This window comes from Candoia aspera, chromosome 4 (genome assembly GCF_035149785.1).
Source record: "Candoia aspera isolate rCanAsp1 chromosome 4, rCanAsp1.hap2, whole genome shotgun sequence".
Classification (NCBI taxonomy): Eukaryota; Metazoa; Chordata; class Lepidosauria; order Squamata; family Boidae; genus Candoia; species Candoia aspera.
Window position 1 is genome coordinate 44617401 of NC_086156.1, and position 20915 is coordinate 44638315.

The 20915-nt window shown below is 37.4% G+C and overlaps 1 protein-coding gene across 1 annotated transcript in view; it reads left to right on the plus strand.

Moving 5' to 3' along the window:
• The window catches only part of LOC134497938 (collagen alpha-6(VI) chain-like), a 71293-nt gene extending 50779 nt beyond the window's left edge, over positions 1–20514 (plus strand). Inside the window, exons 26-39 of the mRNA XM_063303972.1 lie at positions 671–733; positions 2126–2176; positions 3941–3976; positions 4288–4350; positions 6122–6184; positions 8055–8090; positions 8492–8528; positions 9250–9261; positions 9354–9847; positions 13208–13298; positions 14425–15096; positions 16230–16326; positions 16505–16716; positions 19573–20514. Coding sequence (XP_063160042.1) covers positions 671–733; positions 2126–2176; positions 3941–3976; positions 4288–4350; positions 6122–6184; positions 8055–8090; positions 8492–8528; positions 9250–9261; positions 9354–9847; positions 13208–13298; positions 14425–15096; positions 16230–16326; positions 16505–16716; positions 19573–19745 — 2100 coding nt within the window. The 3' untranslated portion in view covers positions 19746–20514. The remainder of the gene's footprint in view (positions 1–670; positions 734–2125; positions 2177–3940; positions 3977–4287; positions 4351–6121; positions 6185–8054; positions 8091–8491; positions 8529–9249; positions 9262–9353; positions 9848–13207; positions 13299–14424; positions 15097–16229; positions 16327–16504; positions 16717–19572) is intronic.
• Positions 20515–20915: the final 401 nt, after the last annotated feature.

The window sequence follows — 20915 nt, forward strand, 5'->3', positions numbered from 1 at the left end:
CATTAACCATCACCCCCAATTCTCATATATTGGGTGAGGATCACTGGAGTTCAGATCCAGTTCATCTGGAAAGCCTTTGGTTGGGTGGCTTCATTGAACTTTTCTTTTGGAAAAAGCAGCAGCAAATCTTTTAACTTCAAAATGGCTGGCTGATGTGTGGATCCAAGCCAATGATGTTGACTTCCACGTCCAACCTTATTGGCACAAAAAGTGAACATTTTGTATAGATATTCTTGTCTTTTGCATTTTCTTCCGTTCAGGTAAATCCCACAGATTTCTCATGGGAATATGTCCTCCTGCCTCAGGTGTGAGATTTTTATGCCATAGTGCTAGGAGAAGGTATTAATATAAGTCTGCTCTACCTAAACTTTTTGTGCAGAGAGTTGTCAGCATTGACCATGACTAGTACCTTCTTAGACAGAACAGTGGGTCAGGAACCTGCTCCCTGGCATCGAGCTTTCTATGAGAAGGACAATATTTTGCATGGTGTTGCCATGAGAAGGACAATATTTTGCATGGTGTTGCCATGTCATTACATGAAGCCCTCCCTGGAGTCTGAAGTGGTACAGTCAGACCCATGTTTCTTGCTTTGGTGGGTGCAAGGAAACTGCAGTAAGATCATTATAGCTTATGCTGTTGAATGGCTAATATCTCTTTCATTCCACAAAAGGGTGAACGTGGTGATCCTGGAGAAAAAGGGCAAAAGGGGCTACGTGGAGCAAGAGGTTTTCCTGTGAGTTTTACCTGGCTGCTTCTGAATCTATCTATTTCTGCTGGTTGTTTTGGTTGATCCTCCTTCATCTTTTATTTTAACTTCATGACATTTTCATTTTCATTTTCATTGTTTGGAAATTTATTTCAGTCAAGGAAAAGGGCAGCATGCAACCATGCAGTGGAATCCCTGCCTCTTTTTAAGTGCATTGTGATGGTCATAAAAAAAGGCAGAGCTTTAATCACATGGCGGCAGCTGCTGTCTTGACTTTTTTAACCCCCTTATATGTGGACACCCCAGCAGCACATGTAGTTGTCCTCTAAACTATTTTATGAAATAGTCCTTTTTTAAAAGGACTGAATTCCTCAAGTTCACAATGAGTCTAGATTTGTAACTTGATGCAAAACTCAAGATTCAGAATGAAGACCTGGTCACTGGGGTTGGGATGTTTCAATTCTGGTAATAGCAGGACACCTATATTAAACTCTTTCAATTTTGTCACCATACTTCCTTACTGAAAACTGAACAGTATAAAAGTTCAGGATTGAAACAAATGAGTGCATAAATGTAACTTTCAGAATTCAAGTTTCAAGTAGACTATTGTTCTCCTTTACCACTATCCTTAAAACCTATGAAGAATCAGTGAAGATAACATGACTATGGCACTGTAACTTTCTAAATCCATATAGTCCTCATTTAGTGACTACAATTGCGACCAACAACTTGGTCTTTAAGTGAAGGGGTCACTAAGAGAAACCACGATTTTGCTTATGATCTTACTTCAGCTTTCCTTTGCTTTACAGACCTGCAAAGGTTGTAAATGCGAGGACTGGTTGCAAAGTTACTTTTTCATCACTGTCATAACTGCGAATGGTTGCTAAACAAGAGAGTAACTAAACAAGGACTACCTGTATTGGAACAAGCAATTTGTCCTGTAGGATTCTAAGGGAAGGGCAGAAATATGAAGTTTTCAGACTTTGTACTATTTCATAGTTTCAATTATTTCATCTAAAATATGCTCAGTTATTCCTCACATATCTTGCTATTATAATCAGTACATTCTTGGTCCCACATCCTTCTTGAAATGTCAGTGCTCCAAGGTCACATGGTGTGCTAATCCAGTGCATTTGGCTGCTTGAGATGAAGCAGGACCCTCTCTCCCTGTTTAACATACAGTGTATGTTATTTTAGGTTTGCTAAGCTATTTTGGCAGCCCAGGCAATAAATCCAGAATGTGTCTGGCAGTCATAAACAGAGTAATAAATGAAAGGAACATTAACTTCCTATCTTTTCTTATCACCCAGAATTAGCTGCTTAAAAATATTGTCTCATTTTGTCTAATGTTAATCATTTCACCATAACAGAATATCTTAGAATTAACTAGCCACTTATTTTCCCCCCCATATTTTATAGGGATTTGATGGTAAGAAAGGCTATGGCCTATCAGGAAGAAAAGGCACAAAGGTGAGAATCATGCTTTGGGCTTTCTGGACAACCTTCCTTGTGGCAAGGCTATTTCTTCTTCATTGCCCAGAATCAATTGATCAGGGCAGTATAGAAATATTGTAAAATAAATCAATCAAATCCAGTGATACGACAACCACTAAGGCTGTACAGTAATTCTTTGAGAATGCTTCTTATGGAACTCTCAGCAAAAATAAATTGGAGTCTTCCTACTAAGAGCCCTTCTATTTCTATGGGACTTGCTTAGACATTCCTAGTGATAGTATTTCAAGTGGGTTATAGGGATTTAATTCTTCAATAATAAGTAATCAATATATTACATTACCTCATTGTGTATGGAGAAAATGGCTGTTTCCATCTGTTGCAAACACAGGTCTCATTCCATGCTTGCAAATGCCGCAATCAGCTATGGAAAGCACGGGTCTATGCATCTAAACCACTCCATGACTGGCAAGAGAAAGCAATAAAATTCAGTTCATCAGCTGTGGACTAAGTTAAAAATTCTATGTATTTTGGTTGGAGTAGTCAAGGAAATCAGTTCCATTCCCAATTAACATTGAAATACTAATTTTATCCAACGTTTATTAAAATAAACTACAATTTTGAACATCAGGATTTTCTGTGTCAAAAGCAAACAATTTTAGCATACCATAAAGTGGGGTGGGGAGGAAATATCAACAATTCTAAGTTATTGTGGTAGTTATAACTGAAAGAGAAGATAAATTGTGTTTGGAAGAAACTAAGGCAATCTTTCCTACATCATAGACAGCATTGTAGATTCCTGCGATCATCCAAAATATACATCAGGAAACATATAAAGATTCTTTCATTAGAAATGCCTTCTTCTTGAAAGACTGAAAGAGTGCTTTAACAAGATGGATAGACTCTATGGGCTTTACCTGAACTATTACTTCAGAAGAAGACCAGCTAACTGTTTTCATGGTTCGCCTTTTAATGGTCCTTATAGCAGAACTGTTTTGCTGATCTGCTCTGTCCTCACTATTGTACCTTCATTGTCAGAGTAATGTCCCTGTAACCCTGTTGTTATGCTAACATGTACAGTATAGAATTGCACAGAAACATTTGTATCTTGCATCTTAGTAGCTGGAGACCTATTTGGACAGTATTTTCCATGATACCTTATTCACTTGAAGGAACACAGTGGTTAAGCCCTGATTCTGTTCCATGTGGGACAAGTCTGAAGGGGTAAGCCATCACCTCACATATGGGCTCCTCCATGGTATTGAGTCCTGCTTGTGTAGAGTTTTAAACCATGTGGAGGACCTACACATTTAAAACCAACTTCTTTTTTCAGGCCTTTCTGGACACAGGTGGAGTGACAAGTAGGGATACAATGGCAGGAATAAATGCTGTTTTCCTTTAAGTGGTTAACATTGTGTGGAAGATGCTGAATAGTCCTTTAGTATGCCAGCAAATAAGCAATCCTGAGTAGAGAATTGTATTCTGTCTGTTCCTTTCTCCCGGATATATGGTTTGCAGTAAGTCTTAAAGCAGATGTGTTGTCGGAAAACCTGTCTGGGATATTAGATATGGTTTGTGATAGACAGCTGTTGAATCAATGAAAGGATATAAGCTATTACTCAGTTATGGATTTGCCTTTCCAAGGTGGCTCTTGAGTAAAAGAATGCTGGTGCTACACATGTATTTAATTAAAGAGTAATTAAAAAGAAGAATATCTATTGATTTCTCTTAATCTGTGAATAAGCAGCTTGAAAACCAACACTGTCTATTTTACTAATGTAGGGATTGACTGGATCCTTTGGAAACCCTGGACGACAGGTATACAAAAGCTAATGTGATGGTGGTGATTTTTTAGACTTTGGGTTGGGACTACAGCACTAGGTAACTTTCTCCAGTCTCTGTTCTCTCCTCTGTGTAACATTAAAAAGGACCAGTTGTCTGCATCCAAGGTTTTTTTTAGAGGGGAGTGGGGTCATGCAACTCTAGGGTTGCAGGTTAAATATTTGCACTGGTATCCCTTACAGATTCATTTTGAAAAAGAAAAAACACAAACACACTAAATCTGAAGCTCTCGCATCATTTCACACTGGGCTCCTGGTTGCAAAGCTCTGCTTCTGCTTCCTTTACAGGGAGAAGTTGGTGATCCAGGCAGCCCTGGCAACAAAGGTGCCAAAGGAATTCAAGGACAAAGGGTAATCCATGTTCATTGCTGCTGCTCTTTTGTAGAGATGAAATTCTGATGGCCCTTAACATTGTTGTATTCTTTCTTTCTTTTTTCTTATATGTATAGCAAAGAGCACTAGGAAGTATCTATTTAGGTGTGATTATTGGTCTCACTTATTTTGGAGTCAACTGCTGAATCAGAAATTATTTTTTCCTCTTCATTCATAAATGAATATACCTTCTTTTCCATTTTTTAAATTTTAAATTGAGTTGGGTAAATTGACCATACCACTCCAGGGATGAAAATAGAATCCGCCCACCCCCACTTTGGTATCAAGCACAAGATAAGGTATTGGAGGTAGAAACAGAGGTGTGGGGTTTCAGTCAATGTTATGTGTGTCAGCCTTGTGAGCACACCCAGAAGTACTAGCCCTAACTTTATTGTAAGTTTACATTATCAAACTCTTGCAAGTCTGAAAGTACATCTCTCACCCTTCACCTTTACAGTGCAAGAAACTAGGGAGGGTTCCTCCTGCGACGTAAGCCATGCCCCTATTCCTTCTATGGGCTCAGCTGCCTCTTATCTGACCATTGCATAGTCTGTGGCTCTTCCTCCTGTCTCCCAGGGTCGTTCCCATATACCATTACAATGAGGAATAGAGGTGTTACTTTTATCCATGGGAATCAAAGTTGATCGCAATCTTGTTAGAACTGAATGAGCAAAGTGGAGGGACACTGAGGGATTTTTTGGAAGGTAAATTATGTAGATTTCTCTTCAGATGAAAGAGTATATATATTCCTCCCTTTCAGTGCTTTTATACCACATAGAACAATAATATTTTCAATCAGTACTACTTACCATATACAGATGAGAGGAAGAGCCATGTTAGTTTCTGGCAACAAAGTACATAAGGTATCTGGTAGCACTTTCATGAGCAATATCTCATGAAGACATACGCCCCAATAAAATTGGTTAATCTTGAAGGTGCTACCACTCTTACAATTACAATAACAATTACAATTAAAGGAAATAAGAGTTTATATATAAAAGCAAGCAGATACACCAACTGAAATAAAGCATCAAAGACAAATTTCCATTTCTGATGAGACAAATGCCTTCCTCAATAAAGTCTTCACCAAAGGGCAAGAGGCTATTAAAGTCAATAGCAACCTGGCATATTAAGGTAAGGAGTTGCGCAAATTAGATACAGTACAACCATTGAGAAGGTCTTTTCTTGTTCAGATCAGCTGGAGGTCTCCATTAGTTTGGGTTTAAAGCTTAAAATAAGGGCAAGTCAATATAGGAGGAAGCCATCCCTAAAATAACCTGGACCTAAACCCTTCAGGATTTTATAGATGATTGCAAACACTAGTAATAATCAACTTGATAAATGTGTCATTATAGGATATGTAAAATAGTATCCTATCATAACATGGTCCTGCATGTGAACCCCTACCAGCATTCTTGGTGCTGTATTTTGGAACATTTGCAGTTTCTAAAGACTCTTCAAAGGTATTCCCAAGTAGAACTCAGTGTGCGTGTGTGTGTGTGTGTGTGTGTGTGTGTAAGATGTGTGTCACAATGGCAGTATCTAACTTAATCATTGTTTGATTATCATCTTAGATTAGCCAAAGGCACTGCTGCTTACAGTCATCATACCTAGATTCAACTATTTTAAACAAGACTCCAGTTGATTTAATGTATAACTGACAAACGTCATTCAGGCAATTTCTGTAATGAAAATTAAGCCAGGTTGCCTTGTCACTGGAGGATTAATGAGTTCTTTGTGTTTGTTTAAGGCCAGAGATGGATCACTAGGGACAAAGGGTGATCGAGGCAGTCAAGGGCCACCTGGAAGAATGGTAATGTAAATATAAATGTTAACTTAATATTGGTGTCTGAATATTAAGCTATTAGCATAGCTCAAAGTACATTATCAAATTAAATTTATTTTATTTTGTTGATTGATTTTCTATACCACTAGACTCCAAAACAATTCCTACCAGTTTATATCATACAATGTGAAACATTATCAAACATAAAACCAGCTTAAAATAACAATAAAGAAACAAATATGGAGATGAAATGCAAATTATTGCAGTGATGACAACTTCTTCCCAAACTCCCTCTGGGACTGCTCAGTCTTAAGTAGTTTCTGGAAGGTCAACAGTGAGGATGTTAACCTAACTTCAAGAGGAAAGCTATTCCATAATATGGGGGCTGCAACTAAAAAACATTGCCTGCAGGTCCTTGCCCCCTGCATCTCACAGGCCTGGAAAGATGATGAGATGTACACACTAGATCAGTCAGGCTGTATGTGGAGAAGGTGGTCCTGCAAATGTTTATATGCTAAACCCTGTAGGGCTTTATAAGTCAAAGTGAGCACTTTGAATTGTACCCAGAAACCTATTGGTAACCAGTACAGCGACTGTAAAACAAGTGTTAAATGACTATGGTAACTCTGATTCACCAATGTATGAGCCACTGCATTTTGGACCAGCTGCAGTTTCTGACTAGTCTTCAAAGGCAGTCCAATGTGGAGCATATTGCAGTAGTCCAAGCAAGTGCCGATTGAACATGTATAAACAAATTAAGTAAGTTTGTTTCATCAGTGGTACAATGTGGATATAACTAAAGGGGGAAGTTAAATTGAATTCAAGATTAGCTGATTCCACATGCATTTAAAATTATTCTCCAATTTATTTGAAATATCTTTTGGGGGGAAGAAAAAATAATCTTGAATAATTTCTAAAACAAGGTTGGGAACTTGTCTTCCAGATGTTGCTGAGCTCTCATAATTAGTTATGCTGACTGGGGTTGCTGAAAGTTGTGGGGCAGTAACATCTGGAAGACAACAGATTTTTCATTTCTGAATTAAAAACATTGTACAGCAGTAAACAATTTTCAGGTATCACCACATTACTTCGAAACAAGTTTGCACATTTGGGGGAAGTTTTGTTAATTGCAACTTGTTACTTAAACGATAAGGAGAACATTATTGCACATGATTATGGGTGTATGTGATGACTGGGTGATGGAACTGCCAATCAAAGCATAGGCATGCAGGAAATCTCCAAGTTTGTATTCCAGAAGGAGGAAGGAACTGAGAGGGATTGATTTGGGAGGTGTGGGTGGGAGGACAGGTCTGAGGGATGGAAACTAGGAAAACCTTCATCTGTCCAAAAGATAGAGGTATGAATCCAGGTGGTGCCAAGGAAGGCAACATTTGACAGACTATAGTTAAACTGTAATGTTATGTGAACCTTCAACCCATTTAAAGTTTTTTAAACAAGACAGGTTTCTTTGCTTAAATTTAACAAAATGACTATACTTTCTATATATTCCTGATGTTCCACTAAATCATGTTACCCCAGAGGCATTAAGAAATAAAAGAGAAAAACAAAATAATTTCTAAATCAGAAAAGGTGTAATGGTAACAGCAAGACAAATAGATCCTTTAGACATTTGCCAGGATTAATGGGATTTCAATTTAATAATAATAAGAAAATAACATGCACAACAAGTGTATAAAAGAATATACTAGAAAAAATCCAAGTCTGTGTTTTCCCTTTGTTAAATAATACCATCGAAAATGGAATGTGGATAGAGGCATAATGAACTGTTGGGTTTGACAAAAGTATTTGGTTTGAGAATATCTAATGTTGCTTCATGTCTCTCTCTCTCTCTCTCTCTATCTAATGTGATTTTATAAATATCCTTTTTTTTCTCCAGGGTCCCAAAGGTCCAAAAGGCACAACTGCTATGACGGTATGTATTGTTGGCTTTCACATTGCTATACAAAATTAGTCAGTCTGTATACAAAATTAATTTTAACTATAAAAAATATGCTTAAGCAGAAAGGGTCTTCTTAGCTGAAGACCTAATTGAGTTTCAAAAGGTCTTAGCTAAAGACCTTAGTTGATTTTCAGAAGTTCTCCTTGATTAGGCAAACTATCCAGTTAAGCAGACCATATGTGGAATAGACAGACAGCCTAAATGAAAACTTTGGAACCATATCTAATTCTAGCTGATTTCAAAGCTAAGAAGAGAATACCAAGACCTGTAGGCTGCTTCCTATATCCATTTAGGCTGAAGTAAGTCTGTAGGTTTCTGAGCAGATACGCACAGAGATATGCTGTTAATCATACTATTCTCCCCGTTGTTTGCAGTCCTGTGAACTTGTGAACCTTACAAGAGGAAACTGCCGTAAGTAGTAATTTCAGGTCACTCTTCTCTACTACTACTACTAAACCTACTATCAGGTTTAAGAAACTTATGGATGGTCTTGGAAAGGTACTGATTTTACTTTTGTGCACTTTGATTATATTAAGTTATTTAATCCCCAACCATACAGATTTAGAAGAAATATTCCATATTTCTTGAGTTTACTTTCAAGAGAGGAAGAACTATAGCAACACAGCAGGGGAATAAGTCATTGATGATATTTAAAAAATTACACATTAGTTATAGTAGATATGAATATACATGGGAATTGCCACAATGGAGATAAAAAAGAAGGAAAGTATAAGGCTTTACAAATATAATGTTCCTGTTTTAAAAGAAACAATGTTAGCTTTTTGAATTAAATTTGATTCCCAAAATGTGCTTATTTTCCTAAATTAGATTAACATTTTATAAATGAAGCAAAACAATAGCAATATTTTTAAAGCTATTTCATGGCTCAGTTAAATTTGAACGCTTTGCTCTTTGGCTTAAAAAAGGCATGCTACTGTTGTGATATCACTTTTTCCTGCTAGCGCTATTCCTGTGCTTTATCCAAAGCCAGAAGCCAATTTTCCACTGAATATTGAAACAAAGTGCATGTTCAAAGCAAGTTCTGTGTGATGTTTATTTATGGCGTTCTATAGATGAGGACAAATCAGATATAGCAGTTTGAATTTAAACAACTTTCTTTTATCCCATCTAGCTTGCTGTATAGGTAAGTCACTTGAACTAGATTCTATTTAAGAAAAAAAGTTGTGCTCTCTAAGCTCTGGAAACATTCTGATACATTTTTACTTTTATTACTAGGCGAGAGCAAATGTCCAGTTTACCCAACTGAAGTGGTGTTCGCTCTTGACATGTCTGAAGATGTTACTCCAGTTTCCTTTGAAAGGATGAAAGACATAATGAAGTCTTTGCTGCAGGGTTTGAAAATTAGCAGGAGCAATTGCCCAACTGGTGCTCGGGTGTCAGTGCTTTCATACAACACCAATATAAAGTACCTCATCCGGTTCTCAGACTTCCAGAGAAAAGATCTCCTTATGGAGGCAGTACTGAGAATTCCTTTGGAGAGATCTTCAGGCCAACGGAATATCGGAAGGGCCATGCGCTTTGTGGCCAGGAATGCTTTTAAACGTTATCGTCCAGGGACCCTCATTAGAAAAGTTGCTGTATTCCTTACTGCTGGCCCATCACAAGATGCCACTTCCATCAATACAGCTGTGCTTGAATTCAGCGCTTTAGATATTACCCCGGCAGTCATTGCTTTCAGTGAAGTACCGAATGTCAGAAAAGCATTTTTGGTAAGCAGGCCATTGACAGGAAAAAATAACTGGCAGGCTGATGAGGGAAAGTGGCCACAGAGCTGTTACTAGCAATGTGATGATGTCACAGGAGTGGATGTGGCCAACATATTTTATCAGACTTTCCTTTTTTATTTGGGGGGAGGCTTTTGGAGTTTCAAGACACAACATGAAATTTCTTAAACCACACTGAGGCATACAGGGCCAATACTGGACCTTATTTTGAAAAAAAAAATGCCTAATTGTTTGGAGGTCTTGGGGGCTAGGGAAGAAAGTGGGTGCTATAAGCTTCTGGGAAAAACTATGCCAGCCCAAATTACCAATTTTACCGCTGTGTTTTGTTGAGACTGTCTAGGGCTGCTGTTTTGGGAGCAAAAGAGGTGCTGGGGGAACTGCATGAGACCCTCAAACCAAAGGTTGTCAATCTCTATCATTTTTCTTTCATCAAAGACAGGACAGTTTTGGGCATAACAGACTGGAATGCTAGGGTGAAGATATTCTCTGCACTGGAGGAGAACAGAGCGAAGCCCATGTCGTTGAGTCCAGGGCAGAGTGTGCTGTGATGGTTGTTGTTTAAAACAAAACAACACTCAAATATGTAGACATGTGTATCTTAGAAATAAAGTTATTACTTGATAGACATACTGTTTCCATCACATTGTAAAGGATAATAATTACCAGGATAGGCAAATAATAGACATTATCAGGATATGAGAAAGAGTTAACATATAATTAATTAAATAGATTTTAAAGAGTCCTCTGAGGAGATCCTTCCAGAAGAAGCTGCTTGTGATCCCCCATTTTCATGAGATGAAGGGGTGGGAGCCAGAAAACACTGTTCTACCATCATGGCTCCTGTACTTTCACCCCTTCAAGATAGGCAAGGTCAGGAATAGCAGGAGTTTCTCATGCTTTTCTCTTTCCCATGACTGCATAATCTTTTCTGAAACTCCTCCTTTTATAATTTGTTCATCCCTTCTCCATTTGGAGGGCCAAATTTACATTTTGTCACTCATACTCTAGAACAGCCTTGCTCCAGGAGGTAGGCTAGACACCTTGTGATGGCCTAGTGGAAGGATGTGAAGACCGTACCCTTCCAGAAGGTCTTTGGCAATTGATTAAGCATCATCTGGAAAAGCTTTTATTTGCTAGGTGATTGATTGATTGATTGATTTGGTGTTTGATTTATTTTAGCTTGTTTATGTTGACTTACTGATATGGTGGTTTTGTTTTATTTTGTTGTAAGTTGCTATAAGTTGATTGCAATTCAGCAGTGCAAAAGTATGACAGACAAATAATTATATAAATAAATAATCTCACCAGGGTTATGGTGATTCAAATTTAGAATTAGCTAAAACTATGGAGCAAATATAGTTCACAGTGTTTCCCTGGTCACTTATCTCATCCTGCAAATTAAAGAATTCAGTGTAATGATTAAATTAAAATGTACTTGGTATGATTTTTCAAAGGTGTCCATCAGAGTTATAACTGAATTCTGACTCCTGTCCATTATCTATAAATATTTTCCAGATATTTGTTTTTAGAGAATATTTTCTTCTGAAGGGTTGGCTCTCAAGAAATATTTTCTTGATCTGCAAGAATATTGTACTAACCATCATCAACATTTGACCCATTTATGATTTTTAATAATTTTTGTTGTAATTGCAATCATTTATTTCACAGAGTAGACAGCTGAAACAGTGACAGTCCAGAGCTCAAAGTGGGCAAGACCCTCATTCATTCTCTGACACCCTATATCTTGTCTCTGAGACCTAACTCTCTCTCTCTCTCTCCTCTCAAATGTCAAATAGCAGGAGGAGCCCACTGTCACTTACTTGAAGCCAGATATATTTCCTGCAGGAAATCTGTGACAGGGAAAGGTTATATAGAATTAAGCCAGGACAACCGTATTGCTGCAGATTGTTCCCCACTCCCAATGAATTAATCGACATATCATTTTGGCTGATGAAAATCAGATAGGCAAATTCATATTTTATGTATGAATTTGAATGTCAAATGTGAGGGTTTAATTTCAACAGCAAAATCCAAATAGTGAAATCCGAAGATTATCACAATTCGAATGTATTTATTGATTAAAACTTCAGCCTCTTGCCACTTGCTCTGAGAAAAGCAAAAGTGTAATGTGGTGTATAGAATCATTCTGGAAGAAAATTAAAGCAAGGATGGAGAACAGTGGCCTTCCTGATGATGTTGGGCTGAAATTTCCATCATCTTGGACTGTTGGGAATGCTGTCTGAATCTGAGGAGAGTTTGGGAGGCCAACAAAGGGTTGAATAGCTGTTCTGTGTTTTGAAAGAGAATCTCCGTTCCTTGCAGATTAGTTAAACTATAGCTATATGTTGGGACAGTGGGTTGTTAAACTTAGTCTGTGTTGTGTAGGTTCTTATTTCAAATAGATGATTGGTAATTGTGAGGCTTAATTCACTGCCACTTGATCATTTGTGTTTGTATGTAAAAGAAAGACTCTGAAACAAAAAGTCGCCCCTGCTGATTATAAGATTTGGGCAAATGAGTGAGAAGAAAATCTCTTTGAACCTCAGAAATTGTTTGTAAGAATGTACTTGACCTGTTTTTTTCCCCCTTTATCTCTAAGTACAAAGAACTTTTGTGTTCTTCAGAAACATGCCAGATTCAGTGAGGTAACTAATGCATGCTGAGGATAGCAGAAAATAGCAATTATATCCAGGATTACCCTTGCATTTTAATTGTTGTAACATGCATCTTAGAAAGGGAAGTTGCATGCTAGACTCCCATTCCAAAGGAATAATTATCTTTACAGAACCCTGAAGTTTACTCTTATTTAATGCCAGCTTTTTAATCCTGTTGGTTTAGTTTCAGAAGTTGTAAACTTGAGAGCAGTAAAGGAAATTCTTAATTGCATTTGAACTGGCTTTAAAATAGCAGACCATATTGAAAGACATCCAGCCAGGTCTGAAGGGAATATTTTTGTTTGGGTATTAGCAAAGCATGATTTTTTTTCTTATGAATAATGCCTGGTGTGACCTTGATTTGCTTTTGATCATGTTTTCCATGAACAAGATCTTATTATTTTTCTATAGCACTGAGTGAATCGGCTCTTTCCCTTTCAAAAGAGTGAGAACCATAAGGCATCTCTGTGAAAATATGGAAGTGGATCCAGATTAGTTCATTTAAGTTAAGATTAGGAGTGAATTAGGATATGGTAGATGTTCCTGTCTGCTGTATGGAACTCCACAGAGGAGGGTGGGGGGTGTCTTTGTGCACTTCTTTCCTCCACTACCAAGATATATATAAAATACCTAATAGTTCAAAAAATATTTTCAATGCATTTCTTCCTGTGTTGTCTTCTCCTTTAATTAGGCAGATGATACTGGCCAATTTAAGTTGTTTGTTTGGGAATCCAGGGAGGAAGAGAGATTGGATTACGTTTCCCTTTGTTCTCTCTGCTATGGTGAGCTCATTGATTCTCTCTATTTTCTCTGTGTGTCTCATAAACACACGCATGCACAGGTCTTTTAATTTTGGAATTCACACTTCCTTTATACTGTATGTATATGCATCTAGCAAGCATCAGATATTCTCTGGTGAAAATATTTCTTTATTCATGGAAAATAAGGTGTCATGTTAAGATCATAGGTATCTGGTACAAACTGTGATGATGAAAAAATGGTAGAATGTATGTTACAATGCCACAATGCAATCCCTGGCCTTTTGTACCTGCATCCTGACATACCTATTGGTCAGAATTAGAACCTTCTGGGGAACTATGCCTAGCAAAAATGGGAATTGTAACCCAATATATGTGTAGGGTCTGGGATTGGAAGGTTACCATAACCTTAGTGTAATCTACATTTATTATGTAGAGAAGGTATTCTACCTGTTGACCACGATTCATTGTTTGATTTTTATATATTGATTAAAATATTTTCAAGGAAATATTATAAATGGTTAATTATGACAGAAGATAATGACTAAGTTAAATAGGATGGTTTATAATTAATATTTTGTGCAATTTGGATATGCTTTTATTTATTTTAGAATATTGTTTTTGTTTGGTCTCTTGTTTTACTTTTATTTTATGCAGTACTTTGATATCCATTATGTCCCTTGCTACTAGCAGCCATGGATGCCCCTGGCTGCTAGTTTTTAGTATAATGTTGAACTGTTCATTCAATTAGATTTCTTAATCATATGAAATGAATACATTCATCCAACAAATGTGCAGAATATTCTCAGCATATAAGAAAAAAGAGGAAAAACTGTATTTTGTTTTTTTGATGAATGAATACATCACACAGAGAGATGATACTTGATAATTTTTAAAATACGCAAAAAGTTCTAATCAGGGCTATCCTAAACTACCTTCTCAAACTAGATACCCTTCAAATTTACTAATGCTATAATTCCCAGAGTTCACAGCCAGAGCATTTCTTGTGTGTGTCTCTCTGTGTGGATAACTTCAAATTCATTTGTTAAGAAACATTTGTAAAAGAGAAGCCAAGCAAAATATTACCTTTGTACATTCAGCCTTCTAGTCACTCCAGGGAAGTGGCTACTACTTTGTGCTTCTTCTACAGATAAGTGTAACCCTGTTCCACAATGTGAAGTAATGGATCCTCCTCCTATTAATATAAACATGGATATCGCTTATATCATGGATGGCTCTCGGGATGTCAGCAGTGAGGCGTTTGAAACAATGAAGGAATTTGTGAGCAGCATGTTGGATTATTTTGCTATTGCTTCCCTGCCAGTTGAGTCAGACAGAGGGGCAAGGGTAGCCCTGGTGCAACAGGCTCCACGAAATTTCTCAGGGACTGGATTATCAAGCCCAGTATCTGAAGAGTTTGATTTGACTACATACAGCACTAAAAATCTGATGGAAATGCATATTCAGGAGTCTCTTCACCAGCTGGAAGGTCCATCAGCTGTGGGTCATGCTCTAGAGTGGACCGTTAATAATGTGTTTTTGGGAGCCCCCAGGCCAAGAAAACACAGGGTCATTTTTACAATACTTGCAAGTAAGACAAGCTCCTGGGACAGAGAGAAACTCATAAAAATGTCATTGGAAGCCAAATGCCAAAAATTCACCATGTTCACCTTGGCCCTTGGTAGTCAAGCTGATGATACAGAAATGACTGAACTCTCCAGCGTTCCAGTTGAGCAGCACCTACTACAGCTGGGCAGAGTTGATAAGCTTGAATTGCCATATGCTCTGAGGTTTAGCCGGACTTTCTTAAATCTTTTGAAAAGTAAGTGGTATGAGATATACTTTAATTCCTTTTATGGGACTGTTGGAGGATGTGGGTAAGGTTGTTTGACTGTCATTCTACATGCCCCAGGGGTCATTCTTGAAGAAAGAAATCAAGGATTTTGTTGTGAGTAGCTATCCATCAGATGGATTGTTTTATATATCTGCTGGATACTCACAAAACAATCCTTGATTTCTTTCTTCAAAAATAAATAAGTGAATTCAATGTGGCTTGTTCTCAAATCAACTCTATAGTCCAGTATCTAGTCATCTGGATGTAAGTTCCATTAAACCGAATGCAGTGAGGCTGATTTTCTTAACATCTCAATTTTCTTGCAGTAGAAAGTGAGTCAGAGAGCAACTAGAGTGATGCTGGCAGTAAATTTGGAACATGTCCAGAAAAACAAAGGCCAGAATCCATTTAATGATCTATTCGTTGGAAATGACAGCAGCAAGAATTAATTATTTTTGTCACCGTCACCTCTGCTCAGTATTCTCCAGTGGAATCTTTTCAGCTGATCCATTAAACCAGTTCTCTGTTATGTCCAAAACTAGGGAACTCTGCTTTGAGTAAAATGGCAAATTCAGGGGATGGGCAGTTGGGTGTTTCTGTGTGTGTAAATGTCATGTGTTATCATGATCATGACAATGACATCATTATCACAATAATGCGACTTACACACTTGCATTAGATGTCATGAGGTGAATGAAGCAAATTAGTTCATTTACTCAAAAAACTCATGATGCACTTGTCATTTTGACATCTACATGGCTTGTTAAAGATGCTTACAGTGGCACACTAGGAAAATAAGCTTGGATCCAGTCACATTCTGGTTTTCCAACTGACATTAAGGCAGTTTCCCAGTTTGAACATAAGTAATCATTCTGTCTTTATGTCAGCAACCTCTTACCAAAACCTACAGTATGTGCAAACATCTAACAGGGTGTATATGCACGTGACAGAGGGATGCATGGCATGACTCACTGTCAGATCTCAAATTATAGAATATGAACATGCGGACATTTGTTTAAATGCAACCAGCGTTTTTCCATTTATGAATGAGTAATTTATTGTAGTATTCAGCTCTGAACAACGTTTTGGTATTCTTTCCTTTCCTTCCCCCCCACCCCCAGGGGAACTGAATCTTTATCCTCCTATAAACCTCCAGGAAGAATGTGAAAACCTGGATCGAGGAGACACCTATCAGCAAGTTGTAGGGATGACTGACAGGTACAAAAATCAGCTCTTCTTCATGAGAAGTAATGGATAATAACTGCTACTGGCTTTAGCTGATCAGGAAGGCCTAAACTGGATAACAATATAACAATTTGAATTAAGGAATCCTTGGGCATTATTTCCAATATCTTGTATCCAAAGTATTATTCCTTTCCCCCTTTTCTCTTTATAGAATTCTGTTCCCTGAATTGAAACACAGTGATTTATTGCAACCCTCAGAATTATCCAGGAAAAACATGCAAGACAAAATTTTAGAGACCACCCAAGGACCAATAGAAGAACAGTATGGTCAGATGGAAAATAAGTACTTCACCAGTGTCCGTATTCCAAATGGGAAGGGAACAGAGACTGAAGAACATTTTGAGAAAGTACAAAGAGCAATGGGTATGTAGATGTGGATGCATGTACACAGTATGTAAATAAAGATACTGAAAATTGCCAACTGGGTGATTTCATAAACACTTCCTAAACATGTGGAAATATTGATATCTATCATTACATAATGTGGGTCAATGAGAGATCATGGAGTATATTCAAGATGCATTGCCTGCCATATGTGCGCTTACAGATGATGGGAGAGGTTTTTGAGAAAACAGCCTACAGCTCAGTTCCTAAAACTAAAGAGCCATTTATAATTTTTAGTAGATTGAGAATTACTTTTGTTGTATTTTCTGATCAAGGGAGGTCAGGGTTAACTCTGGCACCAGGAGCTGAGCCATAGAAGAGATGTGCCCTATTCCTCCCCACCATCTCTCTCTTTTTTCTTTTGCATGTTTCACACTGTAAGATAATTGGATATGTCATTTCAGTGGAGCTTAGCATGTTTTGACAAAAATCAAATTTACATCTGACATTCCATTTAAACTGAAATTCTTACTTTTCACACTGATCTGAAATCTCTGGAGAATACTGTAGTCAGTTGGTCAGCAAGTATTTCCACTTAAGTAATTTTCAAGTTGCATATATAGTCCATCTTGATTTGTTTGTTTTTAAATTTTTGCAGACATTATTTTGATTTGCACCCATTTTTTAAAAATGGAAATAGTTCATTGCTTTGTATGCCTCTGTGCATTTTATTAAGCAGCTTCTGCTATTATGGACTATAATTCCTTTCCTATCCAGCTTGGAAGACCAAAGAGTTGGGATTATGGGGACTGTAGTCAAATACATTTGTAAGGCATCAGACGGTGGAAAGCTGATAAGAGAAATACTAAGTTAAATATGTAATTTTGGAACTGATCGACTAAACTAGACCAGTTTATTGTTAGCTAAATATTGGGGAATAGGCTATCAAACTAGGTCAGTGTTTCTCAGCCTTGGGAACTTTAAGATGTGTGGACTTCAACTCCCAGAATTCTCCAGCCAGCATGGAAACACTGTACTAGGTAGTGCAAGGGATACATAATCCACACCTTTAAAAATCATGAAACCAAGCAATATACATAAACATACAGTATGTATTGCAGGAGGAAAGAACAGAAAAGAAACACAGAGCTGAAAACATAGGGTGACAACATACTAGTCGGATCCTGGCGTACAGAAAGGTGATGGAAAAGGCTGCATTTTATAGGCTGCCTTGGAGGGAGAGGGAAGAACTCTGTTCAACCAAATTACTGTGTTTCATTTCGGATGACTAGCATTGACCAAATCCCTATCTTTTTCTTAATCTAACCAAAATTCCATGAAAGTTGGAGGAACAGGATACTTACTAGCTTGTTATGTGATGAACTTCCAATATCGTTTATCTTAGTTGGGAGAGAAAATGTGATTAAACAATTAGGCACTGAAGAAGTTAAGGAGTGTATGGGATGAATTTACTCATACTGTCTACCGCATCCTTGACCTAACTTCATGATGTCTAGATCAGTTGGGACTATTACTGGAGAAATGTCCAGGTGTCATAGCCATGAATCTTGCTGGCCGGAATTCTGAGAGATGTAGTTAACCACATCTGGAAGCCACTAGGTTGGGAATTGCGCTAAGGAGAGTCTAGTCTCAACTTGGAGTCCACAAGTTACTTACACACTGGAGAGAAGTGCTGAGATCATTGCCAGCCTCAAAGACAGCAAGAACCCCCTCTTGAAACGCTACAGAACAAATATGGCAAGAAGCTTTTCCTAATTTGTATTTGAAGGAATTTTTGAACATGCAAAAAGCTTTTTAGGGTGATATTCATTTTTTAATGCCTTATGCTGCAGTGTTTTGATTTTTTTTTCAATCAAAACAAATGACTATATAAAGTCTTTTGATTCATAATGAGATAGAACTTATCCTAGACAGAAAACCTAATTAAACTGTGGGAAGGCCAGAAAGCTGCATGCCACTGGAGAGATGACTATACAACACAAAACAGAACAGCACACAGACATATTCTTTGACTACCCCTACATGAAATAAGTACAGGGATACTACACCACCCAGGAGACGTTCTGCATAATTCTCTTCTACTTTGTAATAACATTTCAAACCAATATATTTTCAGCAGCCTGAATGAGAGCTTGACAGAGAAAATGTAGAATCTCTCTCTCAAAATGTCTTGCCAGGCTTGAAACAAGTGTGATGGTTCCTATGACGTTTCTGAACCCAGAGAGTATTCCCTTCTGCCAGTAATGGAGGTTGTCCTTGACAACTTGTCTCTGGATTTCCCCATTGTCAGGAGAGAGGATGGTAGTGACACACACACACACACACACAAACACACACACACACAAACATGAATTTTACAATATAAGAAAAGTATGAAAGTATTATATTTACAATACAAAAAGTATTCACAGTACAGTAAAAGTATTAAAAATGAAATGTATAAAGTATGAAAAATGAAAAATGAAAAGAAAAAAAAAGATAGGAAATAAGAAAAAAAAGTGAAAGAAAGAAAACATAGAATTTTGACTTCTGTCCTTCTTTCTGTCGAGTAATTGCCATCTTACTCTTCCCCCTCTTTAACCCTTTTTAATCCTCAAATCCATAAATCATCAGTTCAGTCTTTTCTTCTTTCAGCAAAAAGTCCATATAAGGCTTCCAATCTTTTAAAAAAGTCTATCGTTTTTATGCCCCAACTCTTCTAATTACACGCCACTTATGGACGAGGCCTGGTGCTAAGTTTATGACTGCGCATATAATGCATTTTTGTACAGCATGAGCCCTTCTCCGTAAATTTCCCACTTTCTCATTCTTGGAAACAAGGTTTGTCATGACCGATCTTGTGTCACTAACTGCAAAGCATTTTTATTTTTCTAGATGCTTGCTCAGTGAACATGGACAGTGGTGAGTGTGAATATTACACTCTGAAGTGGTACTACGCTAAACAGCGGAATATGTGCTTCCAGTTCTGGTATGGTGGTTGTGGCGGAAATAAAAATAGATTTGAAACTCAAGAAGAATGTAATGCTTTATGTGTGGTATCATCGTAGTGTGGAAAGTTATAAACTGCTTTCCCAGCTTTGCTAGGAATCAGAAAGAGGTGGAAGCAACCAAATGCAAATTCTTCACTTCAGGTAAAACAGGTTTTTAAATTCTCTGTTGGAGAGAGGAAGTTTGCACAACTCATATTTGCATGAATGTAGATTTTAAACAACAAGCAACCTTGTAGCATTTTAGAGATCTTGGGAACATATCTGGCATTTTGAAGATCAACATTTGTGTTGTAAGCTTCCTAGTCCATAAGAATTCATTGGTTTTTTGGTTTTTTTGCCGATAGACTAAAGTTACAACCCTGTTCCCAATTACCTTAATAAATCCTATTACACTCAATGGAATATTGGGAATACAGAGATTTACTCAGAACTGTATTATAATACAATGAGATTTCTGTTTCATTTTTAAATACCATAGTACATCCATGGTTTCAGTTTATCTACTTTGTGAATATTGAAAGAGTTATGTGATTGAACAAGGAACATTTAGCAGGGATAACAAAATGAATAAAACTTGATACTGCTTTACAGCACCTAAATATATACTTTGTTCAAAAGGAAAACAAAACAAAATATGGTATTTCAGACAACTGTACATTTATCTTTAGTAAAATTAAATTGGCAGAAATGTTTTTGCTTTGTTTTCTAAGATGCATGCAGAATTTCAGTATCTGCTAAATGTTTAAGTGCAGCCAATTCTTTTTAGTCCTGCTTTTTGTTAGAATTAAATACATTGAATAAAATCTCTTTTTTTCCTAAAATCAAATGGTTTGAACATTTTTTTAAAAAAAACCCTGTTTCATTTAAGTTATAAAAGCAATATTTGGTCTTTTTAATGATAGCCTAAGGTCTGGCGCGGGCCGGTCCATGAAGTCACGAAGAGTCGGAAGCGACTGAACGAATAAACAGCAACATTTTGTGGGGTCCCAAACCCCCCACAAAATGTATCACTTTTATGTCCAATTAAACAAAGACAAATCCCTAAAAGGATCTTCAGCTGAGGCACCCATAGGAAAGGCAAAGGGGGCAGAAAGGAATGACAAAAGGAATGCCACACTGTTGCAATGCAAGGCCCACTCCTTTGTATGCGCATTGTAATGCCACATATACAAAAGAGGTAGAGTTTGCAGGGTAGCATTTTACCAAAAGAAGCAAGATCCTGCAAAT